The 24,224-nt window shown below is 42.1% G+C and overlaps 3 protein-coding genes across 5 annotated transcripts; 2 read left to right on the top strand and 1 right to left on the bottom strand.

The window, feature by feature from the left end:
• The first annotated feature begins 2,017 nt into the window (after positions 1 to 2,017).
• LOC115111642 (prosaposin-like) lies at positions 2,018 to 11,509 on the top strand. 3 transcript variants are annotated; one of them, XM_029637915.2, is made up of 11 exons: positions 2,021 to 2,163; positions 3,830 to 3,891; positions 4,321 to 4,395; positions 4,765 to 4,890; positions 5,044 to 5,184; positions 5,335 to 5,409; positions 5,502 to 5,685; positions 5,913 to 6,055; positions 6,280 to 6,360; positions 7,614 to 7,724; positions 10,910 to 11,509. In XM_029637915.2, the coding sequence occupies exons 1-11, from the start codon at positions 2,112 to 2,114 to the stop codon at positions 10,943 to 10,945; spliced, it is 1,086 nt and encodes a 361-aa protein (XP_029493775.2). In that variant the 5' UTR covers positions 2,021 to 2,111; the 3' UTR covers positions 10,946 to 11,509. The 3 variants fall into 3 exon arrangements, with proteins under 3 accessions (XP_029493776.2, XP_029493775.2, XP_029493774.2); XM_029637914.2 differs by having other exon boundaries at positions 2,022 to 2,163; positions 5,329 to 5,409; XM_029637916.2 differs by lacking the exon at positions 7,614 to 7,724 and having other exon boundaries at positions 2,018 to 2,163; positions 5,329 to 5,409.
• A 226-nt stretch (positions 11,510 to 11,735) lies between these two features.
• Positions 11,736 to 19,259, bottom strand: LOC115111641 (ubiquitin carboxyl-terminal hydrolase 39-like). The gene is made up of 13 exons (XM_029637912.2): positions 19,092 to 19,259; positions 15,341 to 15,413; positions 15,170 to 15,264; positions 14,923 to 15,059; positions 14,573 to 14,725; positions 14,087 to 14,312; positions 13,893 to 13,967; positions 13,645 to 13,712; positions 13,310 to 13,498; positions 12,660 to 12,802; positions 12,412 to 12,547; positions 12,168 to 12,254; positions 11,736 to 12,037 (listed from the first exon to the last, which is right to left on the bottom strand). Exons 1-13 carry the CDS (start codon positions 19,138 to 19,140, stop codon positions 11,984 to 11,986), a joined length of 1,485 nt encoding a protein of 494 aa, XP_029493772.1. The 5' UTR covers positions 19,141 to 19,259; the 3' UTR covers positions 11,736 to 11,983.
• A 432-nt stretch (positions 19,260 to 19,691) lies between these two features.
• LOC115111643 (UPF0561 protein C2orf68 homolog) lies at positions 19,692 to 24,132 on the top strand. Its single transcript, XM_029637917.2, has 4 exons — positions 19,692 to 20,010; positions 20,407 to 20,522; positions 20,606 to 20,751; positions 20,827 to 24,132. The coding sequence occupies exons 1-4, from the start codon at positions 19,901 to 19,903 to the stop codon at positions 20,947 to 20,949; spliced, it is 495 nt and encodes a 164-aa protein (XP_029493777.1). The 5' UTR covers positions 19,692 to 19,900; the 3' UTR covers positions 20,950 to 24,132.
• The last annotated feature ends 92 nt before the right edge of the window (positions 24,133 to 24,224 follow it).

The following is a 24,224-nucleotide window of genomic DNA, read 5'->3' as shown; positions in this document are numbered from 1 at the left end:
GGTTGCAAGTTTGAATCCCCGAGCTGACAAGGTACAAATCTGTCGTTCTGCCCCTGAACAGGCAGTTAACCCACTGTTCCTAGGCTGTCATTGAAAATAAGTATTTGTTCTTAACTGACTTGCCTAGTAAAATAAAGGTACATTTTAAAAAAGTGCATTAAAAAAAGAGCATTGAAGATGAAACGTGGCTGGGTCTTTCAGCATGACAATGATCCCAAAACACACTTCCTGGGCAACGAAGGAGTTTCTTCGTAAGAAGCATTTCAAGGTCCTGGAGTGGCCTAGCCAGTCTCCAGATCTCAACCCCATAGAAAATCTTTGGAGGGAGTTGAAAGTCTGTGTTGCCCATCAACAGCCTCTAGAGGAGATCTGCATGGAGGAATGGGCCAAAATACCAGCAACAGTGTGTGAAAACCTTGTGAAGACTTACAGAAAACGTTTGACCTCTGTCATTGCCAACAAAGGGTATGTAACAAAGTATTGAGATAAACTTTTGTTATTGACCAAATACTTAATTTCCAAATAAATTCATAAAAAATCCTACAATGTGATTTTCTGGGATTTTTTTGTGAACCTATGAGTGAACCTATGATGAAAATTACAGGCCTCTCTCATCTTTTTAAGTGGGAGAACTTGCACAATTGGTGGCTGACTAAATACATTTTTGCCCCACTGTATAGCTAACAAAACTGTGTATCTGAGTTAACCTTGTATATTTAATGACCTTTTACTTTAAGTTGTTCACTGTCTCTGCACACTCACAGGGCCCTACACACTCACACACACACTCACTCCATAATATGCTCACTTACACATAATATCCACATACATTTATACTGACTCTACACACATGCACACCCACTCACATACAAGCTACTGCTACTCTATTATCATATATCCTGTTGCCTAGTCAACTTATCCCTATACATATCTACCTCCAGTATTCCTGTACATTGTAAATATGGTATTGTAACTGACCCTGTACATTATGCTCATTTGCTTCCTTATTGTGTTCCTCATATTTCTTCTTATTTCTTGGGTGTTTTTCTAGTATTACATTGTTATTGATTATTGCATTGTTGGGTTTTGAGTTTGCAGAAAGAAATTTCACTGTGCTTGTGCATGTGACATAAAAACTTGAAACTATAGCTTCCAAAATATTTTTTACAACGGTGAGGGGAGTGCCAAGATGGAGGAAAGGTGGCTTCAACACAGCGCCCCCCAGTAGTCTTTTAGTGTATATATAAATTATTGGTTGTACCCCATGAGAACCCAAAATATAGGCCAATAGAAACTCTCGTTTGCGTTGCAAAACGTTCTCCGTTTGGAGTAAATGGTTTTGAAACGTTTTTCAACCGAATAAGGTAGTGGATACACTCCTGGTAAGGAAAATTTGACACAGCAAGCCATAACATGTGACTCTTGTTTTTCGACTCTGCCTAAACCATAAAGAATGATAGAGGACTCTTCTTTGTATCGTTCATATTATGGCGTCCGTAAGTACACGGGCAGTGCAATTGAGGCCATTTCCATTTTGAAGTAGTCCAATTTCTTCTTCTACTACTTCTATGAGTTGGTAAACAAACTAAACCGGTGAATACTGCCACCTGGAATTAGTTGTTGGAACAGGTATAATGCCAAGATTGGCGATTTACTGCCACCTGAAGTTATGGAATGTTAACTCACAAGCATAATTAATTGGCTATGGATGGAATTATGTGATCCTTCCTTAACCCATAGGGCAGGTTTTCCCAAACTCGGTTTTGCAATACACAGCTGATTCAAATAGTCAGCTAATCATGCATCTTTGATCATTTGAATCGGCTGTGTAGTGTCAGAGCAAAAAGCAAAACGTGCACCAAGTTTGGGAAACGCTGTAATAGGAAGTCCCACCCAGTTGACAATTTCAAAATTATGAAAGTCCTCAATGGCGCTGCCTATGCTAACATAGGCTTTGGGGCACTAAGAGTCCTCTATCTAACTCTATGGTCCAAACGCATTATTTCGTCTCTAATATGTGCTTCCGTACTCATAGCCATCGGAAAGATCATACATACTACGGTCACTTTTATATAGGACCGACTGTAAATCATTCTCTGTCCTCCCTTACGATGGCGTTTTTACAATCGATTGTCTTGATCTTCATGGCATCTTTTTGTATTGGTAAGTAGCTACTTGACTAGTTTATCTATATTATTCTATGTTTACAGTCTTTTTGGCAAACCCTTGTCTAACGAGTCGCTGTCACTATATATTAACAATTACAAAATTAGGCCTGGATTCTGCACAAATTCATCAGTTAAAACTGCGCTATGAAGCAGTCGTGCTTTTTTCATCAATTAGTAATGCCAGATCATGGAAGATATTTAGCTTCATTCCCACTAGGCACATACTGGAGGAATCAACTCAACAAAATTACGTTGAACCAACGTGGATAGACGTTCGATTGACGTCTATGCCCAGTGGGTTTTTCTTTGCGAAACGTAGATTACATTAGGCCTGTTCAATATTTGTGACATGACACGGTCTGGTTCTTGCCAGATTAGTGTACCAGTCTGTTTATGCAACTCCCATTTTTGTAGACCGAGATATAGGTAAATATGAAAAAGGTATTCTGGTGTCACACCTTTCCTCCCCCATCTTTCAGTTTCCGTTTACTGTGCAAATATAGAATACCATATTCTCTGCAACTATTGCAGAAATACGTTAGGCCGTTTTAAATTTGGGACATGATGCGGTCTGGTTCTTAACAGAATGGAATACATTTCTTGAGCTGAAATAAAAAATCGCTGAGGAGTATTTACGTCTGTAATAAAGCCCTTTTGTTGGGAAAAACTAATTCTGATTGGCTGAGCCTGGCTGCCAAGTGGGTGGGACTATGCCCTCCAAGGTCCACCCATAGCTGCACCCCAGTCATGTGAAATCGATAGATTAGGGCCTAATGAATTTATTTCAATTGACTGATTTACTTACTCTTTGAAATGGTTGCATGTTGTGTAAGTCGCTCTGGATAAGAGCGTCTGCTAAATGACTTAAATGTAATGTTAAATGTGTTTATATTTTTGTTCAGTATATAAAGCTCCACTCCACACTTAATTATTAATGTCTACTGCTTGCAAAATCATATTTTTTCATATATAAATATAATGTTTATTTGCATGACAATAATTGTCCTGACTTTTAAGAATCCCTGAATCGCTTTGCTTTTCTTATTGGCAAGTTTCAATATTAAATTATTTTAGATCTACAGGAGTGCAAGTTTCACCATTGCACGGACCGTGGCGATACTTTGCCACAATTATTACAATATGGCAAATCTTAGTCAATTGCATTCTATCCATGCTTGCTTTTGCAGGCTACCCGAGACAAGGAGATATAGGTGGGAGGGCATACAGGCTGTTGACAATTTATTAATGCGCAATTTGCTTAAATGTGTAATGGAAACATTTCAACCACAACATTTTTATTCAACACTTAGGTTTTTGCAGATTTGTTTATTTTTATATGTGTGACATCATTACGTCCATCTGTTTAAAAAATCAATTAAAAAATACGATATGTAAATGGAACGCACCCAAGCAGGCAATTGTCGCATTTATTTTCTATGCAAACTTTCTAATTGGCGAAGAAAGAAAAAATCTCTGGACAAGTTCATGGAAACATAGCTGTTGGCAAGAGAGCACAAACAAGACTGGCACCCAGGCTAGTACCTTGTTCCAATATCTGAATAGAAATGATGTCTCGTACTAAAGTCTGCATCTGACCTAGTTAACAACTTTTATTTATACTAACAAACTAAACTGTGGTTTATTCTGTGGGATCTTCACAGGTGAGACCATGGTCATCGGTGAGCCTACCAGGCCCAAGTTGGGCATCACACAACTGTCCTCAGTAAGATATAAATGACTGTATGTGTGAAACCAACAGATCTAACATGTCTCTTCCAGGACCAGGTTTGATGGAAACTACACCGGTTAACAGTTAACAATTGTATAACTTGTATTCTCTATTCTAGGGAATATAGCCCAGTACTTGGTTCATAAAGCATTCATCACATCTATAGAAAACTCCATATCTTGGCCACATATTTCCAGTAACACCAAGCCTGTTTCACCAAGCCTGTAGTTTCACACACTAGAAACAAGTTATTGTTCAACTTCATAAAGACAGTTGTTGCGGTGTGCATTTTTTCATCAGAGATTCCATACCTGAACTGTAGAGCATGTGGTTGTTAGGTTAGAGATGTAGGGGGTTATGACTGAAAATGTTAATTGATAGTTACTCGCTGACCTCTCACCTCTGACCTTCCCCATCTACCAGACAACTGACATCTGCTCAGACTGCAGCCAGATCATTGAGCTATTCACAGACATGATCTCCAACTCTGACACCCAGGTGAGTACTCATTCTGCTGAAGTATGTCTTCTCTCATTTTATAGTTGTAGCCAGAGTTGCAGATAACACCCTGACCAAAAAGTGGTACTTCAAGTAAATCTGAAAAAAGCCTTCTGCCCCCCCCCCATCTTTCAGTTCCCGTTTACTGTTCCCATCTCCCCCCCCATCTTTCAGTTCCCGTTTATTATGCAAATATAGAATACCATATCTTGCAACAACTCCCGTACAGTACAGTCAACAGTTGAACTCTGCGCTTGAAACAAAGTCTACTAGAAGGATGTCAAATTGACATGTCATTGTGCATCTCACCCCATAACAAAGTGAGCCACTAATAGTGTAACTGTATATGTACCTATGTTAATTGTTTAGGAGCTGATCCACAACACCCTGGATGCCCTGTGTCTGCGCCTCCCCATAGTTGAGGCTCAAAGCCACTGTATGTCCCAGGTGCATATGTACCTGCCCCAAGCCCTCCAGTACCTCACTGGCATACTGGTGAGTGCCTGAGAACTGCAAACATGCAGAGAAAGGAAAGGCTGGTTTACAACGTAACCATCCAAAAATGTTCCTACATTGTATCATGGGCAATAATGTTGTTATTCGATAACATAAGGACTTATCAATTATCTTTCTCCTTCATATCTGTAGAAGCCAGGTGAGACGTGTATGGTCCTGGGCCTGTGTGCTGTCCGCTCAGAGAGAAAAGCGCCTGAACCGCTTCCTCCCACTTCCAATGACATCGATCTTTCGAATGCTGTACTTGACTCAGGCACCAGCCCAGAGCTGAGTGTGAGCGCTGAACTTTTGTACAGTCTAGGAACCGAAGTCTCTTCCCTTCTTTGTTTATTTGTCAATGTGTTTTTCTAGTTCTGCATGGTTTGTCATTTTTCTGTCTGCACTGAATGCTCTCTCACCAGCTGATCTCCTCTCCAGGTGCAGATCAGCCCACAGTGTACCTTCTGTGTTTATCTTATGAAGAAACTGGAGAGCATGTTGCCTACAGAGAAGACTGAGGTAACTCTCTCAATAAGTCTATATATTTCTCACAAGTGTCCACACTCACTAACACGCAGACACATTTTGTTGGACACCCTTGACCCTTGCAGGATGCCATAGTGAAGCTAATGGGTGAGGTGTGTGGCCTCCTGCCTGCAAGCTACAAAGACCAGTGTGAGGACTTCATCAACAAGTATGGAAAGGAGATTGTTGACTTCCTGCTGTCGTCAGCCGCCCCTCACTCCATCTGTGCCCTGCTGCACCTGTGTCTGTTCCAGGAGACCCCCAGCATGGGTGAGTGGGGTGATTTGGTCAGACCACAGAGCTCTCGTTTCAATCATAAGGTCAAATGTGTGTGGTCTCATACTGATATGACTATGTGGGCTACACATTTCCTTTCTACTCTCTCCTCTTCTACCCTCATCGTTCATGCTCTCCTTGATCTGTAGATTATCTCTGTCTCCCTTGGCACTGCTCTTCCACATTGTAGCCCTCTGTAACACTGACCCCCCCCTCTCCAGAGATGCCCCTCCCCTCTGACTGTGATTCCTGCCGTACGCTGGCGGTTCTGAGCCGGCTCCACCTGGGTCTCAACGCCACTGAACCTCAGACCTCCTCTTTCCTCCAGTCTGTCTGCCTGCAGCACCCCAATGCCATCCCCAAGGTCTGCCCAGCCCCTATGCCCTACATCCACCCCTTAGCCCCTACATGTTTATTTAGAAGCCCCACAGAGCTTACGCCAGTTTCATCTGGCGTAGAAGGAGAATAGGCCTAAATATAGTGCTCTGTGCTGTAGTCGCCGTAAGATACAGCAATAACAAAAAGCTTTCAGTTGTGTTTAAAGCATTGACGTCAGTTTCATTGTGCCTGTCTTTGTGTTCTATCCAGTGTGAAATGTTCACCAAACTCTACGGTCCCAGACTACAGAAGGTTCTGGGAAGCCAAATGGATGCTCCGGATACATGCGAGGTAATTAAACCATTCCCATCCAGCCGTAGGAGAGGGTCCTCCTCTGACTCTACAGTGTCTATAATCCCCAGACCACTTCTTCTAATTACTAACCATGACCACTGTCCCATTGACAAGTGGTTTGATTGTGTGTAAGATGACTGAGTCTTGTCTTAGTTAGTATGGGCTCCAGAGTGGTGCAGTGGTCTAAGGCACTGCATCTCAGTGCTTGAGGCTTCACTACAGACACCCTGGTTCGATTCCACAACCGGCCGTGATTGGGAGTCCCATATGGCGGCGCACAATTGGCCCAGCGTCGTATGGGTTTGGCCGGTGTAGGCCATGATTGTAAATAAGAATTTGATCTTAACTGACTTTCATAGTTAAATAAAATAAATGTAAAAACGTATATCAGCTGACTATACAAAACTTTGTACTGAGTGTACAAAACATTAGGAACACCTGCTCGTTCCATGACAGACTGAACCAGGTGAATGGGATGATCCTTTATTGATGTCACTTTTTAAGTCTACTTCAATCAGTCTAGATGAAGGGGAGGAGACCGGTTAAAGAGGGATTTTTAAGCCTTGATACATGGATTGTGTGCCATTCAAAAGGTGAAAAATATTTAAGTGCCTTTGAACAGGGTTATGTGTTTTTCACACTCAACAGTTTCCCATGTGTCAAGAATGTTCCACCACCCAGGCCTCCCCGGTGGCGCAGTGGTCTAGGGCACTGCATCGCAGTGTGCCACCAGAGACTCTGGTGGGAGATCCATGGGGCGACGCACAATTGGCCTAGTGTCGTCCGAGTGTTTGGCCGGTGGGGATATCCTTGTCTCATCGCACACTAGTGACTCCTGTGGTGGGCCGGGCGCAGTGCACGCCTACCAGGTCGCCAGGTGCACGGTGTTTCCTCCGACACATTGGTGCGGCTGGCTTCCGGGTTGGATGCGCGCTGTTAAGAAGCAGTGCGGTTGGGTTGTGTTTCGGAGGACACATGCCTTTGAGACAAGATAGTAACTACTAACAATTGGATACCAATAAATTGGGGGTAAAATGTTTAAAAAATATATATAAGTACACCATCCAAACAACTTGACATGACTGTGGAGTTGGAGTTGGAGTCAAACTGGGCCAGCATCCCTGTGGAGTGCTTTTGACACCTTGTAGAGCATGCCCACAGCATATTGAGACTTTTCTGAGGGCAAAAGAGTGTGCAACTCAATATTAATAATGTTTTATACACTCAGTGAATATCTCTTTGTCCTCCAGAGAGCTGATATGTGTGTTGCTGTGAAAGAGCAGCATCTTCTGGGGAAGAACCAGTGTACCTGGGGACCCAGTTACATCTGCAGGGACTTGAAAACTGCTCAGGGGTGTGGTGTAAGTAAACTAGATCTGCCATGGGCCCGGTTTCCTGATGGCGATAGAACGAGTGTTTTTAGCGATGCGTTTTTCCTATAACGATCGTAGATATAACATGCGTTTCCCAAAACCATGCAGGGAGAGCGGTCGCTAAGTGCGTCGTTGGAGCATGTGTCAATACTGGGAGTGCTTCTCTCGGATCAGGTTTCTCTTTTCAAATCTTTAACATTCAAATGATTTCACAATACTGACGGATCACCTCCTAGAGCGATATTACCACCTACGGCTGTGAATATTGAGGTGGCTAATTATAATGCTTACCCAATCAAAATGCACTAAATAACCGATTTGGCACATTATTGCGCGCTTGCTAGGCTACACATCATGAAATATTGAGATGACTTAGACAGTAGCCTACAAGTAGCAAAATAACTCAACTGATTGAACATGAAATGTAGGCTATTTCAATATGTTATACTGTACGTTGCTTGTTTGCATCAACTGCAAAGACATTGGCAACTTTGTATTTGTAGTCAACTTTATTCAACTTAGTTTTTTTTTATTGGCGGTCAGAGAGACGGATAAACCATGTGATTCCATGTTTAGCGAAGATCTTCTGTGTATAAAAGCATCTAACGACAAACTAACGACAACAGCTGGTACCCTTACAGCTCATTGAAATAATGCTTAATTCCTCCTGAAAAGTGATTAAATTAAAGCTATTTTATCATGTATACTTGCATGCCTTGGTATGTCATAGAATAAAGCAAAGAAGCTGTGAAAAGAGATGAATTATTGCTTATTCTACAAAGATATTCAAAAATAGCCTGGACACATTTGTTGGTACACCATAGAAAATATAAATAATTGGATTTAGGGATATTTCAAACAAATTTGTTTCTTTAATTAGTATCACACGTCTCCAATCTTGTAATCAGTCATTCGGCCTATTTAAATCGATAAAAGTAGTCACTGTGCTGTTTATCATTGTGTGCACCACACTGAACATGGACCAGAGTAAAGTAATCCCTGAGCTGTTTGGTATCATTGTGGTCACCCCACTGAACATGGACCAGAGTAAAGTATTCCCTGAGCTGTTTGGTATCATTGTGGTCACCCCACTGAACATGGACCAGAGTAAAGTAGTCACTGTGCTGTTTGGTATCATTGTGGTCACCCCACTGAACATGGACCAGAGTATAGTAATCCCTGAGCTGTTTGGTATCATTGTGGTCACCCCACTGAACATGGACCAGAGTAAAGTAGTCACTGTGCTGTTTGGTATCATTGTGGTCACCCCACTGAACATGGACCAGAGTAAAGTAGTCACTGTGCTGTTTGGTATCATTATGTGCACCACACTGAACACGGACCAGAGAAAGCAAAGGAGAGATTTGTCTGAGGAGATGAGAAATAGACAAGCATGGTAAAGGTAAAGGCTACAAGACCAACTCCAAGCAGCTTGATGTTCCTGTGACAACAGTTGCAAATATTATTACAGTGTTTAAGGTCCATGGAACTGTAGCCAACCTCCCTGGGTGTGTCCGCAAGAGGAAAATGGACTCCAGATTGAACAGAAGGAGAGTGTGAATGGTAGAAAAAGAACCAAGGATAACTGCCAAAGAGATACAAGCTGAACTCCAAGGTGAGGGTACGTCAGTTTCTGATCACACCATCCGTTGCTTTTTGAGCGAAAGTGGCCTCCATGGAAGAAAACCCCAGGAGGACTCTACTTTTGAAAGAAAAACATAAAGCCAGACTGGAATTTGTAAAAATGCATATTGGCAAGCCACAATCCTTCTGGGAGAATGTCCTTTGCACAGATGAGTCAAAGCTGAAGCCTTTTGGCAAGACACATCAGCTCTTTGTTCACAGATGAAAAAATGAAGCTTTCAAAGAAAAGAACACCATACGGACAATGAAACATGGAGGTTCACCCAACTACCTCATTCCCCAAATTATTTATTTTTGCTATTTTGCACCCCAGTATCTCTACTTGCACATCATCATCTGCACATCTATCACTCCAGTGTTAATGCTAAATTGTAATTATTTTGCCACTATGGGCTATTTATTGCTTTATACCTCCCTAATCTTACTACATTTGCACACACTGTATATAGATTTTTCTATTATGTTATTGGCTGTATGCTTGTTTATCCCATGTGTAACTCTTGTGTTGTTGCTTTATCTTGGCCAGGTTGCAGTTGTAAATGATAACTTGTTCTCAACTGGCCTACCTGGTGAAATAAAAAAGGCTTGGTTATGTTTTGGGGCTACTTTGCTGCACCTGGCACAGGGTGCCTTGAATCTGTGCAGGGCACAATGAAATCTCAAGACTATCAAGGCATTCTAGAGTAAAACGTACTGTCCAGTGTCAGAAAGCTCTGTCTCAGTCGCAGGTCATGGGTGCTCCAACAGGAAATGACCCTAAACACACAGCTAAAAGCACCCAAGAATGGGTAACAACAAAAGATTGGACTATTCTGAAGTGGTCTTTTATGAGTCCTGATCTGAATCCTATCGAACATCTATGGAAAGAGCTGAAACTTGCCGTCTGGAGAAGGCACCTATCAAACCTGAGACAGCTGGAGCAGTTTGTTCAGGAAGAGTGGACCAAACTACCTGTTAACAGGTGCAGTCGTGTCATTGCAGTGATTGCCTCAAGGTTGTGCAACAAAATATGAAGTTATGGGTCCCATAATTTTTCTCTATGCCATTTGTTTTATTTACAATAAGTGGAATAAAAAAAATCATAAGCAAAGTCTGATTTATATTAAATATGGAACAAACAATGTTGGATGCCAATTACTTTGGTCAGTTTCAAGTTATTACAGAGAAAATTGTGCATTCGTCTTTTGTGGAGGGATGCCAACAAATTTGAGCATGTCTGTAGCTGTTCTACGAGTGGTCTGAGGCAGGCTACGACTTCCTTAAATTTGATTAATTGCAACGTTAACAATGGTTTTGGGAAACAGCTTGGCGATTTAACTATGCTCATACAAAGGTTCTAACAAACTTAGCCTTAAGATGTTTTTGGGAAACTGGGCCATGGTCTAATCTAATACAACCTAAGCTATAAGTAAATTAAAATATAGGACATGTCTGCCGTGGTGTATTGTCTGAAAAACAACCCGACCCACACCAATGCTTTGCTGCCTTATTTCTGATCTGCTTTTATTTTCATTTTGATACAACTCCAGATGGTAGACTTCTGCCAGAAGTTGATGTGGAACTAGAGCTGAGAACCACTCCCAGAGTTCTCCCTCCATGGATGAAGCTGATGATTTAACTGCCAAATATATGTTTTATTATTGCACTTGTTACTGATTGCACTACTGCCTTTAATGACTTTACTTTGCCACAGTTTAAATGAAAATATTTTGTCAACTTCATTTTACAGGTCATCTGATATTGCACTGAGCAATTTAAGTAAAATGTCTGGATATTTAATTTCTTGATTTTCACTTCTGGTAGACTGTTGTAGCACTGAGATGATTTGATGTCAGGTTTGATTTGCACTGGGTGGGCTGTTATGAGTACAGTAAGTCATTTAGTCAAGCAATGTAAATAATATTGGACCTTTTTAAGCACATATCCACAAGTATAACAATTTACATTTGAAATGTGACTTTTCAGTTGTAGGTAATAGTATCTTCATATAAAATCAGTCATAATCAGGAAGAACATAGTAAATGAAAGTGGCAAAGTGTCTTGAAGAAATTAGTGAACATGTACCTCCTGTTGAGAAATCCTTTCAATCAGTAATGTGAACATTGTAATTAAAATTTTAATTCATTTAATGTACAATTGTTAGATTTCATTTTTGTGATCCAACTAAATGTACATGAGTATTTATCCTATAATGCTTACAATAGGAACATCCTTTTGCAACCCTCACTATTTGGTAATGTCAACATTTTATTTCTTGTTTTTACTTCCTTGTTTCACAAATAAAATAAAAAGACCCAACCCAAATCAATACATTCATCCAAAAAGGTAAAACATCAAATAATATGACTGGAAACAGACATTTCAAAGCTGGTTTATTCCACCATTTACAGTTAAAAGTTGAAGAACAAAAAAAATAGTAGACATTGTTTTCTCTATCCAAAATCCACCAATAAAAAGTCCTGGTCCTCATGTGGTGGGGGCTTACCCTGAGGTCATCTTGAACCGTGTCCAGTTCCACTCTAGTGGCTTTTTGGGGCTCGTCTGACCACTGGCCGGCATATGACATCTCTCTCTCCTGTACAATCAATCTTTCAATGCCTTATTCACGCCCCTGTGTGGTTAGTTGTGTCATCTTCGTTCTCTCTTCTTTTCCATATCTGGAACGAAGAGAACCACACAACACAACTGACAGTTACAGGGAGTCAGTAACTTATCTAGACATAAACCTGTAAATTAGAGAACAGCATATGGTATAATCAGTGGTCAATGTGACACAATAGAGCTTACCTGAATGTAGGCCTCCGACAGTGTGATCATCTGGGGCAGGATATCCGTCACCTGCAAGTCCTGGAGCTCGTACCACTTCCCAGTGCCCTTCAGTGACCAAAAAAAGGCACACATTAGCACCAATAACTGAACAGGATGAGTATTTATTACACAAGGTCATAAAATACTGCACATCTAAAGCTCTGCAAATGTGCACCTCTAGAGTACACTAGGAGAAAGTCCTGAAAACGCAGCTGTCACTTACATGATGCAGGACATGCATTCTGTATGCCCCCTCAGTGGGCTTCCCATCATGCACCACATTGGCCACCAGGTCATAGGTGGTGTTCTTCTCTGTGACCTGTGCCTCTTCTGTCAGGTACTCACGAAGGTCTACATTCCTGGTCAAGGAGCAAATGCAAGGAGTCAAAAACACAGACATGAACTCATCAGGCTGAGCATGATGCTAAATTGCCATTGAGTACATGGGGAAAGTATGCAACAGTCTCTTACGTGATGGGAAAGTTGACGATGGTGGGGTTCTTCTCCACAAAGAAGTTGTTCTTGGTGAACCTCTTGATGCAGAAGATGAGATAGGGAGGCAGCTTGAGCAACTGGAACCTTTTGAGGAAATTCTCTTTATAGGTTTTATACTCCTAAAAGAAAACAGGAGTGTGAAGGGACCAGATGAAAGGGCGAAGAGGTGAGGGAAATCAAGAGGTGATAAAGCACTTAAGATTATGTCAAACAGAAGCTGAAGTCTCACAGGCCATCCTTCCAAATCTTGTCTCGTTGACTCGACATTTGAAAGATTTTGCTTAGGATGGGAGCGCTGGCTGTTAACACTCACTTTTGTTTTAATAACCTATGCAGCATTAGTTTTGTATCCTATGCTAGCTAGCTTAATGCAAGTCAGAAACATTTTCAGAAACAACATTAGTTGGTAGAGCAACCCATGCAAAATATTTGTTTAATAAGTGGCAACGCATCACTAGTTTCCATCTAGCCCACCCCTCACGTTTTGTTTGAGGCTTTCAAACAAAATGTGAGAAGCCTCGGCTTCTGAGGCTACTTTTAATTTAACTTGGTGGGAGAGATGGTTGGCTTGAAGATATGAGTGCTAATCCTTTGAGCTAATGTAAGTAGGAGTTTGAGGGCAGTACCTTCTCTGTGTTGCCGTTAAACTTGGCCAGGATGTTGAAGAGGGGGACCTGTGGGATGATGAGCTGCTCCTTCTCATCCTTGTACAGTGGGGCTGTGGGAAGGTCAAGGGTCAGGAAGAGGAAGGTGGACTCCGACATCTCCTCCTGGTACTCCTCCTTCAACAGCAGAGCGACCTTCTCTTCTGGTGGCTGGAGAGAGAAAGGCATTTAACATTAACAATTTAGCTTCTGTAATCTGTAATCATATTGAAGTCATGAATTCACAAGTAAAAATGTAAACTTTGATACAATGATGCAGTCTTCCTTTTACAAAGGTCTGACAATAAGCCACTCGCCAAATCTGGATGAGGAAGCTTCTTGGAGAATATACGCATGGAACCTTGGAACACTTTGGTGAGGCTTGCTATATTGGCGATAGGCGAGAGATGGGAAAGAAGAGGGAGATATCTTTGTTAATATAACAGGTTGTACAGTAAGGCAGACAACACTGACTTATAAGGACCATGAAAAAGGATTAAGTCATATCCTTCCTCAACATCACTCCCTCGACCCCAGTCATCAGTCCCCTCCACCTCCCACTCACAAGGTTTCTTCTTGGTTCCTCCCAGTGCACCATGCAGAGCGTTCATGAACCAGGACAGAAAGTCCACAGCATCCCCTGCAGGACAGAGACCAATCAGCAGATTTGCAACACATACATTTTACTGTACTAAAAACATTTTGTTCTTGAGAAACAAGGCTCTCAGCCTAACTGAATGTGATATAATAAAATCCTGCCTTGCTTGGTGATCTGGAAGTTCTTCTTGCTACACAGCACTACAGCCTGCAACATCTCGTGGGGTGACACGTGGGCCTTGAAGTTCCGGGGGTTCCACAGCTTGCGCATCAGCTCACCGAATCGCTGCACCAGCAGGAACATGATGTCACCAGGTGGCCTACGGATGCCGCAGTAATTCTCCTCTTCCAGAAAGTAGTTCCGCAGTGGGGGCACATTGGACAGGGCCTGAAGGGTTAAAGATAGTTCACCATAATCATTTTACAATTTAGCAGACTCTCTTATCCAGAGCGACTTACAGTAGTGAGTGCATACATTTTCGTACCGGTCCCCTGTGGAAATCAAACCCACAACCCTAGTGTTGCGAGCGCCATGCTCTACCAACTGAGTCACATGGATGATCATCACACAGGAAAAGGTTAAGCAGCATGTGAATGGTGAGAGGTCTGATTCACCAGTGGATACTCTGTGGTGGATAACAGTCTTACCTGCAGCACCACATTAGCGTAGTCATTAGCCTTGATGTTGTTGAGCCCCACTATGCCAGGCAGATAGGTGGTGCCATCATAGGCTCGATACAGCTTGCCCTGCTTGTCCAATCCAGAGATGTGCTGTCTGGTGAATGTGGGCTTCAGTACATACTAAACACAAAGAACAAAAATATATGACCACCTCCATTATTGCACAAACCATGGCTGAACATAAACTGTTCAACTTTATTTCAGAACTATTGGTTTAGCACCATTTAATCAGTGCATGTTTGAATCAATGCCTCTGACACCTCTGAAATGGTCTTATTACAGGGTTAATGTGTGCAAACCCATGTCTGTGGACCCACCGTGATGTCTTCCAGCGATGAGTCAATGATCTCGTAGTTATCTGGCAGACAGTAGAACTTAAGTGTGTGCAGATTGAGGAACACATGGTGGGTGAACTGCACACTGTGAGTATAGGCATGGGACTTCAGACCTCTACCTGGAAGAGACACAACACACACCAGTTTAGGTTGAGGTCAAATCATTTCTGAACATTTTTCAGGTAGGGAGGGAGGTAACAACGTTAATCTGAAGTATTGGATGATTTACCTTGGAAGTATTTCCCACAGATGAGACAAGCATAGACGTTGATGTGGGAGAGCGAGATGGAGCACAGCTTCTCAAAATCAAAGTCCAGCACACTCCTGAAGACAAAGGTGTTAGAGGTGAATGACAAATATTACACATTCAGTGTTAAAACCAGTGGACGTTTAACGTTACCTATTGATTGTGTCGAGGTAGGGACAGTGGCGACTTCTGTGATCCTCAGATGAACGGCCTACTTTCACAGGCACTGTGAAAGACAAACAACATGTCAACAAACAATTCAGTGTAACTCGCTAATGTGATGCCTAGCAATGACAACAATCGTGGGTATCTAGCTAAGATTAGCTACGTTACACCAGAGATTTGTGTTTACAAAAGGCCTCTGGCTAACACTAACTTAACTAGAAGTTGCCAGAAGATATTTACTATACCATTACGCTTGGACTGCGCTGAGTTCGGAACACAGTCATGGTTACATTAAAGCTTCAAACACACTGACAGCGTCTTTGCGCAAAATAGTATGCAGCATCATCTGGATATGTATGCACTCAAAATTCAACATTCACCTTCTGCTACCATTTCTGTCAAGCTACCTACACATACGTATGCACCCCTCCGAACACAGTAGGGGGGGGTGGTCGCTGTATTTTTTTTTTTACCCCCCCTCCCCTTTTCGTGGTATGCAATTGGTAGTGACAGTCTTGTCTCCTCAATGCAACTCCATACGGACTCAGGAGAGGCGAAGGTCAAGAGCCGTGCGTCCTCCGAAACACAACCTAACCAAGCCGCACTGCTTCTTGACACAATGCCCACTTAACCTGGAAGCCAGCCGCACCAATGTGTTGGAGGAAACACCGTACACCTGGTGACCTTAGCGTGCACTGCGCCCGGCCCGCCACAGGAGTCGCCAGTGTGCGATGGGACAAGGAAATCCCTGTCAGCCAAACCATCCCCTAACCCGGACGATGCTGGGCCATTTGTACGCCGCCCCATGGGTTTCCCGGTCGCGGCCGGCTGCGACAAAGCCTGGACCCAAACCCAGAATCTCGTGGCACAGTTAGCACTGCGATGTGAGCTTAACATAAAAACTAAAATTATATAAAACACATTTTCCTTAAAGTATTTATGTTACTGTCCCCACTACAACAAAACAAATACTTAAATACATGTAATTTTGTCCTTGAAACATTTAACTGAAGTAATGTAGAATTGCATTCATTCCTATGGGGGATTGCTCCTACTGGAGAGTTCCAATATGGCCGACCGGTGACGAAAGCCTCTCAAAGCCAATACATATCGTCAGCAATCCAGGGTTTATATACATCATTTTTTCTGACCCCATTTCTCACACAGGCTCCAATGTGTCTTAATGTAGTTTTTTTTTTTACATGTGCAATGTCATGACAGGATCACAGTTGATACTTCAACTCCTGTTGGAAGAAAGATGGCGGAAGTGGATGCCTTGTTCAAATCAAGCAGCGCGTCGAGCAAAGTTGGTGAAGATGAATGTTATGAATGGCCAACAGTAGTAGTGAAAACTGGAACAAAAAGGAAATTGGAGTATATGTGTATAATGAATCGCTTCTTGTTGGGATGCGTTTGTTGATTAAGGATACATATGTGGGAGACCCGTTTGAGGAGTTGAAAATTGTGAAATATGCTCTGGGAAAAGTGGAGTCTGATGAATTGTATTTCTGAAGAACAGAGGAAGATTGCACTGAGCCTCAAAAGAATCTGGACAACAGAAGTTTTGAACTTCGGAGTAGAGCACCCGTCAAAGGAGTCATCTCAGGGGTGACGACCGATGTTCAGCCTGAATATCTGAAGTTAATTCCTGGTGTGATTGGTGCCCGGCGCTGACACGCTGGGTGAATGGAGAAAAATATGAAAGTCTGTCAGTCCTGACAGAGTATACTGAAGAACGGTGTGTAGAAGGACAACGGTGTTGCAATTGTGATGGGGATTATGATCCCTGGTTCCTGGAGTGCCCTGTAAAGGTGAAGCAGATTGAGGTGGCAAAAGTTAGAGCGGAGGCGATTAAAATAATTGAGAAAACAAGCGACGCTAGTGAAGATATGGTAGTGGATGCACCACAGCCTGTAGTAAATGTTTGCTGCCAGTCAAAAGATAAAGGTGGATTTTGTGGTGTTCATTGCCAGTTGTAAACTGTACGGCACAAGTCTCAAAGAAGTCTGGACATTATTGTGGCTGCGGCTGAAACTTTTCTGGGACTTAATGATTTTACATCTGAAGACTGCAAGGGGTACTGGCTCCGGAAGACCCGCCCTCCCAGGTTCCCCTTGAGCCTGTGTATCAGATCCGTTTGATTTTTTTAACAGAAAAGTTGGTTTGTTTAGTTTATTTTTTGTTTTCACCCTGCACAGTAGGTGGCGGGATGCACATTAAATTGTGCGATCGGCAATATACCATAAAAGTGGGCTGAGTCACAGACATGATCTTCCCGTCGGGGTAGTACCTCGGGGTAGTACGGTGGAGTAGATCTTCGTGGGCTATACTCAGCCTTGTCTCAGTGTAGTAGGTTGGTGGTAAGTTGATAACCCTCTAGTGGTTTGGTGGCTGTGCTTTTGCAAAGTGGGTGGCGTAATATCCTGCCTGGTTGGCCCTGTCTGGGGGCATCGTCAGATGGGGCCACAGCGTCCCCCAACACATCCCTGTCTCCAGTATCTATGCTGCAATAGTTCCTGTCTTATCTGGCGTCCTGTGTGAATTTAAGTATGCTCTCTCTCTCCCTCCCGGAGGACCTGAGCCCTAAGATCATGCCTCAGGACTACCTGGCCCGATGACTCCTGGCTGTCCCCAGTCCACCTGGTCGTGCTGCTGCTCCAGTTTCAACTGACCTGTTCACCAGATGTGCTACCTTGTTCTGGACCTGCTGTTTTCAACTCTCTCTACCACACCTGCTGTCTTGAGCTCTGGTTGCTCGGCTATGAAAAGCAAACTGACATTTACTCCTGAGGTACTGACCTTTTGCACCTCCCTCAACCACTGTGATTATTATTTGACCCTGCTGGTCATCTATGAACATTTCAATATCCTGAAGAACAATCTGGCTTTAAATGGCCATGTACTCTTATAATCTCCACCCGGCCCAGCCAGAAGAGGATTGGCTACCTCTAGGTTTCTTCCTAGGTTCACGCCTTTCTAAGGAGTTTTTCCTAGCCACCATGCTTCAAAATGTATACCCGGGGCGGCAGGGTAGCCTAGTGGTTAGAGCGTTGGACTAGTAACCGAAAGGTTGCAAGTTCATATCCACGAGCTCTTCTGCCCTTGTTCCTAGGTCGTCATTGAAAATAAGAATTTGACTTGCCTAGTTAAAGAAAAGGTAAAAAAAAAAAATCTGTATTGTTTGGGGTTTTAGGCTGGGTTTCTGTATAGCATTTTGACATCTGCTGATTCCTGTCTTATCTGGCGTCCTGTGTGAATTTAAGTATGCTCTCTCTCTCCCTCCCGGAGGACCTGAGCCCTAAGATCATGCCTCAGGACTACCTGGCCCGATGACTCCTGGCTGTCCCCAGTCCACCTGGTCGTGCTGCTGCTCCAGTTTCAACTGACCTGTTCACCAGATGTGCTACCTTGTTCTGGTGTAATATGTAATTACACCAGAACATGTAATAAATACATTCGATTGATTAAAGAAGTGTCTTAATGTATTGCGTTCCCGTGCAGCTCAGTGTAAACAAGCGTAGGGTCGGTATCTTCTGGCAAATCTAGACGGACACTTTTGATGCTGGGATCTTAGCTAGTTAACAATACATTAGTCAGCTAGAACTAACTACCTACCAACAATGTTATTTGTGTTAACTAGCTAACTGGGCAAGCAAACATTAAAATATACGTTTGGAAATAAACACCAGCTTGTTACGCGTTTGAGTTAGGTTATACACGGTTTGAAATTGTTAACTACCTTCATCGTCTTCAAAGTCAAGTTCTCTCTCCCGTTTTACAGAGACCATCGTGTTAATCTTTGTTGCGTATGAAAAAACAGAGCTGATAATAATAACTAAAGTCAGGGTTGAGTTGATTTTACTAGCTGCACACCTCCGAAACTCCCGGTTTCAATATCAAAATGGCCAACCAGAGTTTAACCCCTTATTTTCAAGTTGACTCTGGCAAAAACAGAACGGCGGAGATTGAATAGTGTTATAATAATAGACATGAATAATAATAATAATAATAATAAAAACAATAATAGACATTTTTATTTGGGCCTCCAAAGAGCAACGCAGCTTTCAAACAACTTTAAATAATATACTTCATGAGGATTAAAAATGTGAGAGAAAAAAATCATTTGCAAGGGTAGAAGCTTGATCCGAAAAATAAATGATGGACAAGCTCGTAACTCCGTGTGCAATTCCAGTTAGACAGCAGCCCAGCCCACTTTGGAATGGTCGTCACTAGTTACCACAGTTACAAAGTCATACACCCCGCCTATTTATAATTTTTATCTTCTTAAAATATGATTTTGAAACCTTACCTTAAACACAATGATAAACCAATGGCTAACCATAACATTAAATTAAGATCAAAAGCACGTTATTTTTTGTTTTGATTCGTTTTTACAATAGCCCATTTTAACTTAGTGGATGTGATAACTAGTAGTAAATCCCTTTGAAAGATTGATTAACGTTATGATGCAGCTTGTGGTGTTGTGCATATAAAGAAGTACTAATGTTCCATCTTAAATACTAAATACATTGTCCGTCATCTCTCACGATGGAGATTTTGCGGGATGATGAAGAACAAGAGCTCAAATATAAACGTACGGGTCGTTTGGACATGAGCCATGGTTTCTTACACCACATTCGAAGGAACCAGATTGCCAGGTGAATCACTAATCTGAGCTAACATGCCGTGCGGGGTGTATATTTTGTCGATCTATTTTGTCAATGTAATCAATTATGAGAGCGTGCAGTTGTTTAGTTTCGAGGGTTTTCTTGATCATGTTGAAATTCATCGCTAGTACGCCTACTCACTCCAACCTCTACTGGGCATGCGCACAACGTCTAACAGAGAACTGCCCCTCTTCAGAGTATAAATACCATTAACAGATATTGCTCTCTGCGGTGTACAACTACACCCATCATGGATATTGTTAGAAGTTGGACACTCACAATCATTCCAATGGTTTGAATTAAATTGCCTTGTTACTCTCTAATTTATATAAATAATGTTTCTCTTACTGAAAGATTCAGACACTGACTTATCACTTTGTCTTGCAGAGATGACTATGATAAGCAGGTAAAGCAGGCCAATGAGCGTCAGAGGGCCAGGCTCACCACTACCCCCCGACGCCCCCGCCGGCCAGATATCCAAGTGTACCATCCTCGACGTGGAAGTAAGAAACCACTGCTGCTAGTATGAACTTCTATCAACTTGGAAGACACAGTTTAGTGGTGATGTGTATGTATGTGTCTCCAGATGGATCTGAGCCAGGAGTGGGTGCAGAGACTGAAGAGTGGAATGAGAGTGGGTCGAGTACAGAGCCAGAGACCCATGGAACTGAACTCTTCTGGCTGGACTACCAGGCTGACTCTGGCTGTGTCACCTCCTTCATTGTACACAAGGTCTGTCTGTCTACTGTCTATATTTTTATGATGGTGCGCATCCTGTGCCCTCGTGACCTGTTTCCTGTCTCTTAGGAGGACAAGCCAGAGAGGGTGGTGGAGCGTGTAGCAGAGAAGAATCTTCTGGACTCAGCCATGAGGGTGGCACTGCAGGCCCGGGTTCGAAAGGAAATGGATAAACGTCTGGACAAACGCTGAAGGAAGTGAATGAAGTTAACAGTGATGAGAGGGGTGAGGAGGAGTCAGAGGCCTCTGTCTACCCTCCAGCCAACCCTCTTCCTGTATGTAAGGAATGCTAGTAGCAGAGGACTACTGTGGACCCACATTCTGAGAGACTGTTAACCAGGATCTGAATGACGTCACACAGCCACGCCGTCCCCTCTGTGCTAGTGTACAGCCATGGGGAAAAGACTGACTTACAGAAGGGTAAAAATGGAGCCGTCCTCACATCTCTTGTATTGGGCTGGCATCTCTGACCCTGGGTCATGTCTGTAAGGGGCCCTGTGAAACTGCCGTTGTCTTGTGGTTGAATGGGCCATTGGCTGTCAACCTGCTCCAAAGGACAGAGCTGAGAACATGGACCCCTATCTGAGCCACACCAGGGTAAGGCTGGGCAGTATACCATATTTTACAATATACCGGTATTGACACACAGACTGGTTTGGGGTTTTACTTTACCTTCTGCATGGTCAATGCAGCACATACAACAATGTTGATGACAACAATGCTGTTTTCATTTAGCTTCTTAATATAAATCTACAAGCATTCTATAATTACACTATTAGTTTCTGTTTCTTACATCTGTAAACCTCTAGTTCGGCTTGTCTTAGCAAGTTGGGCCTAAATCCTGTTAGCTACTAATGCTAATTGCTAGCTAAATGTACTGAATCAGAGCAAACGTAATTAGCTATACAGCCTGATAATACCAGATAGTGTAGACCTAAAACAGCATGTTTGTGCAACAGTATCTTCTAAATCAAAAAGGAAGCAAGAATGTTAGCTACATGAAGAAGGTAAGAGAAAACATTCAATGTAGCCACAGATTGAACAGTCCCCTAGAAACACTTATCAACACTTTTGTTCCTAGTTCCTACCCTGTCGCAATAACTCCTCCCTGGCATTTTCATTCATTGTCATGTCGAACACTGTATTCAAAGTGCCAACTATTATTCTAACTATAGAATTAGAATAATCATTCTATTTCCATAATTCCAACAGTTCACCCAAGTGTTTTTCTCTAAATCGTAAGTCAAATTGCAACATTTGGTTAAAAATAAGGCACAGATTGTTTGCCCATATCGTGCAGCCTTATGTGCAAATGATCTCAAATGAGTGCAACAAATTTATTAAAATGCACATTTGGGGGGGGGGTTGAAGTTGAATTGAACAGTATAAAACAATCTGAATGGAGAAAGACCCATTGAAATCACTTAGAATATATGTCTTTCCACCCTAGAGTCATACACTACTCATAAATAACATTGAGCTTTTATTATACTTTTTGTTTTAATACTGTGATATTTTGGCCATATTAACCCCCACATCCACCAGAGGCCACTTTTTTTTTTTTATTAACCTTTATTACAACTAGGCAAGTCAGTTACTGCCCAATGGGACTCCCGATCACAGCCAGTTGTGATACAGCCCAGGATTGAACCAGGGTCTGTAGTGACACCTCTAGCACTGAGATGCAGTGCCTTAGACCGCTGTGTGCGGCAGTTTCAAGGGTGCGTGCACACAATCCTTGCATGCGGCAGTTTTCCCGCAGGGGTTGGTATTTATACATTTTGAACGATTCCCACGCAAATCTCAGACCATGCGTACCCACAACTTCTAGTTGTTGTCTGATCAACTGTATTGCAAGCAAATATTGTTATTTTGGGGGAAATTGAGGTGTTTGATGCACAGGAATTATAATGGTAGGCTAATATCATTAAAACCTATAGGCCTAATTATAAAACAGATGCATTTGTCATTGGTAAAAAGATTGCATAGCAGCATGTCACCCAATATATGTTTTACTTTATATAAGCCTACATCATAATCTTATTGCAGGGCATATCTCTCCTTTTCTGACATGCCACTACATAAAATATTATGCTACCATTTATCCATCCCTTATTCAATGGCCAACCATGCTAGAAAGTAAATAGACCGGTAGCCTATGACAGTATGGTTAGGCTATAGTATCGCTGTGCGAAAGGAGCGCAACATAATAGCCTGTTTAATCTCAACGCCTATACCATGGAGATAGTCTAACAATCATGTATTGATAAAATATTTCACAACAATTCATATTTTGCATAGACGTGTGGACTGTAGGCAGCATTTACTTGGAAATTGTTCAATAGAAAATCAATCTTGCAGAATGCGTGGCCTTTTCTCAATGTAGACGTAATGCATTATTTGTTTTAAAAAAGTAACGGCAGAAGATGAAAACATTCTGCCCACACCTCTACAGAAATGTGATCACATTTGCCATTGCGCTTTCCTTTAGCAACTATCACGGCCCAGTTCCAACATCTCCAAATAATACAGCAAATGAAGGCGTTGTTGTTACAATAAAAGGTGAATGGAGGGCATTTTCCCAGCGGAGGTGTAGCGCTCGTTCTCACACACATATGGTTTAGCTCTGATTTACCAATTACGCTTGCATATGTGCAAATGTTTGATAAATCCCAATAATGTGTTTCCATTCAAATCCTAGATGCTCCACGTACGCCAAAATTTAGTTTGAAATGTATCCACGTTGATAAATGAGGCCCTAATCCCCAGAAACTGGGACGCCACCCCTGTGAATTTCTTTTTCACCACACAGTGACATCCTCTTCCCCATAGAAAGTGTGCTGTGTTTACCAAATGTGTACTTTTTGTTTATATGGATGTGGTTTAAATCCATTGGAGGCTGCTGAGGGGAGGACGGCTCATTTTAATGGCTGGAATGGAGCAAATGAAATGGCATCAAACACATGGAAACCATGTGATTGATGTATTTGATATCATTCCACCCATTACCACAAGCTCTTCCTCCCCAATTAAGGTGCCACCAACCTCTTGTGTTTACATTTTATTTGGCAAAGTGATGTGACTGGGATGTCATTGCAGTTATGTTTTTTTGTTTTCATGAAAAAGTGACCATGTTGATTTGCTGTCTGCAGGGTTACATGAGGTCACTGTGACTCAATATGACTAAGGCAGGAGAGCAAATCAATTGGTCGTAGCTGATTCTTGTTTGTTTAAAAAATGTGCTGTGGCCATGACTTCTCTCATTTATTTTGTGATTGGCCTATATGTTCTAAGAGTTATTTTTTTATTACTGTCATTTTCTGGAAAGATCCTTATTGTTTCAGTATTACATATATTAAATATTTATTTTCCAAAGGTGTTTATTGTATATTTATTTCTAAAAAGTGGTTGGATGTTCACTGTATGCAGATTTAGTGTGTGAGTACACAGTTTTGTTAAAGGTGAAC

Source organism: Oncorhynchus nerka, linkage group LG27 (genome assembly GCF_034236695.1).
Source record: "Oncorhynchus nerka isolate Pitt River linkage group LG27, Oner_Uvic_2.0, whole genome shotgun sequence".
Lineage (NCBI taxonomy): Eukaryota > Metazoa > Chordata > Actinopteri > Salmoniformes > Salmonidae > Oncorhynchus > Oncorhynchus nerka.
This window is presented reverse-complemented; position numbering and strand designations above follow the sequence as displayed.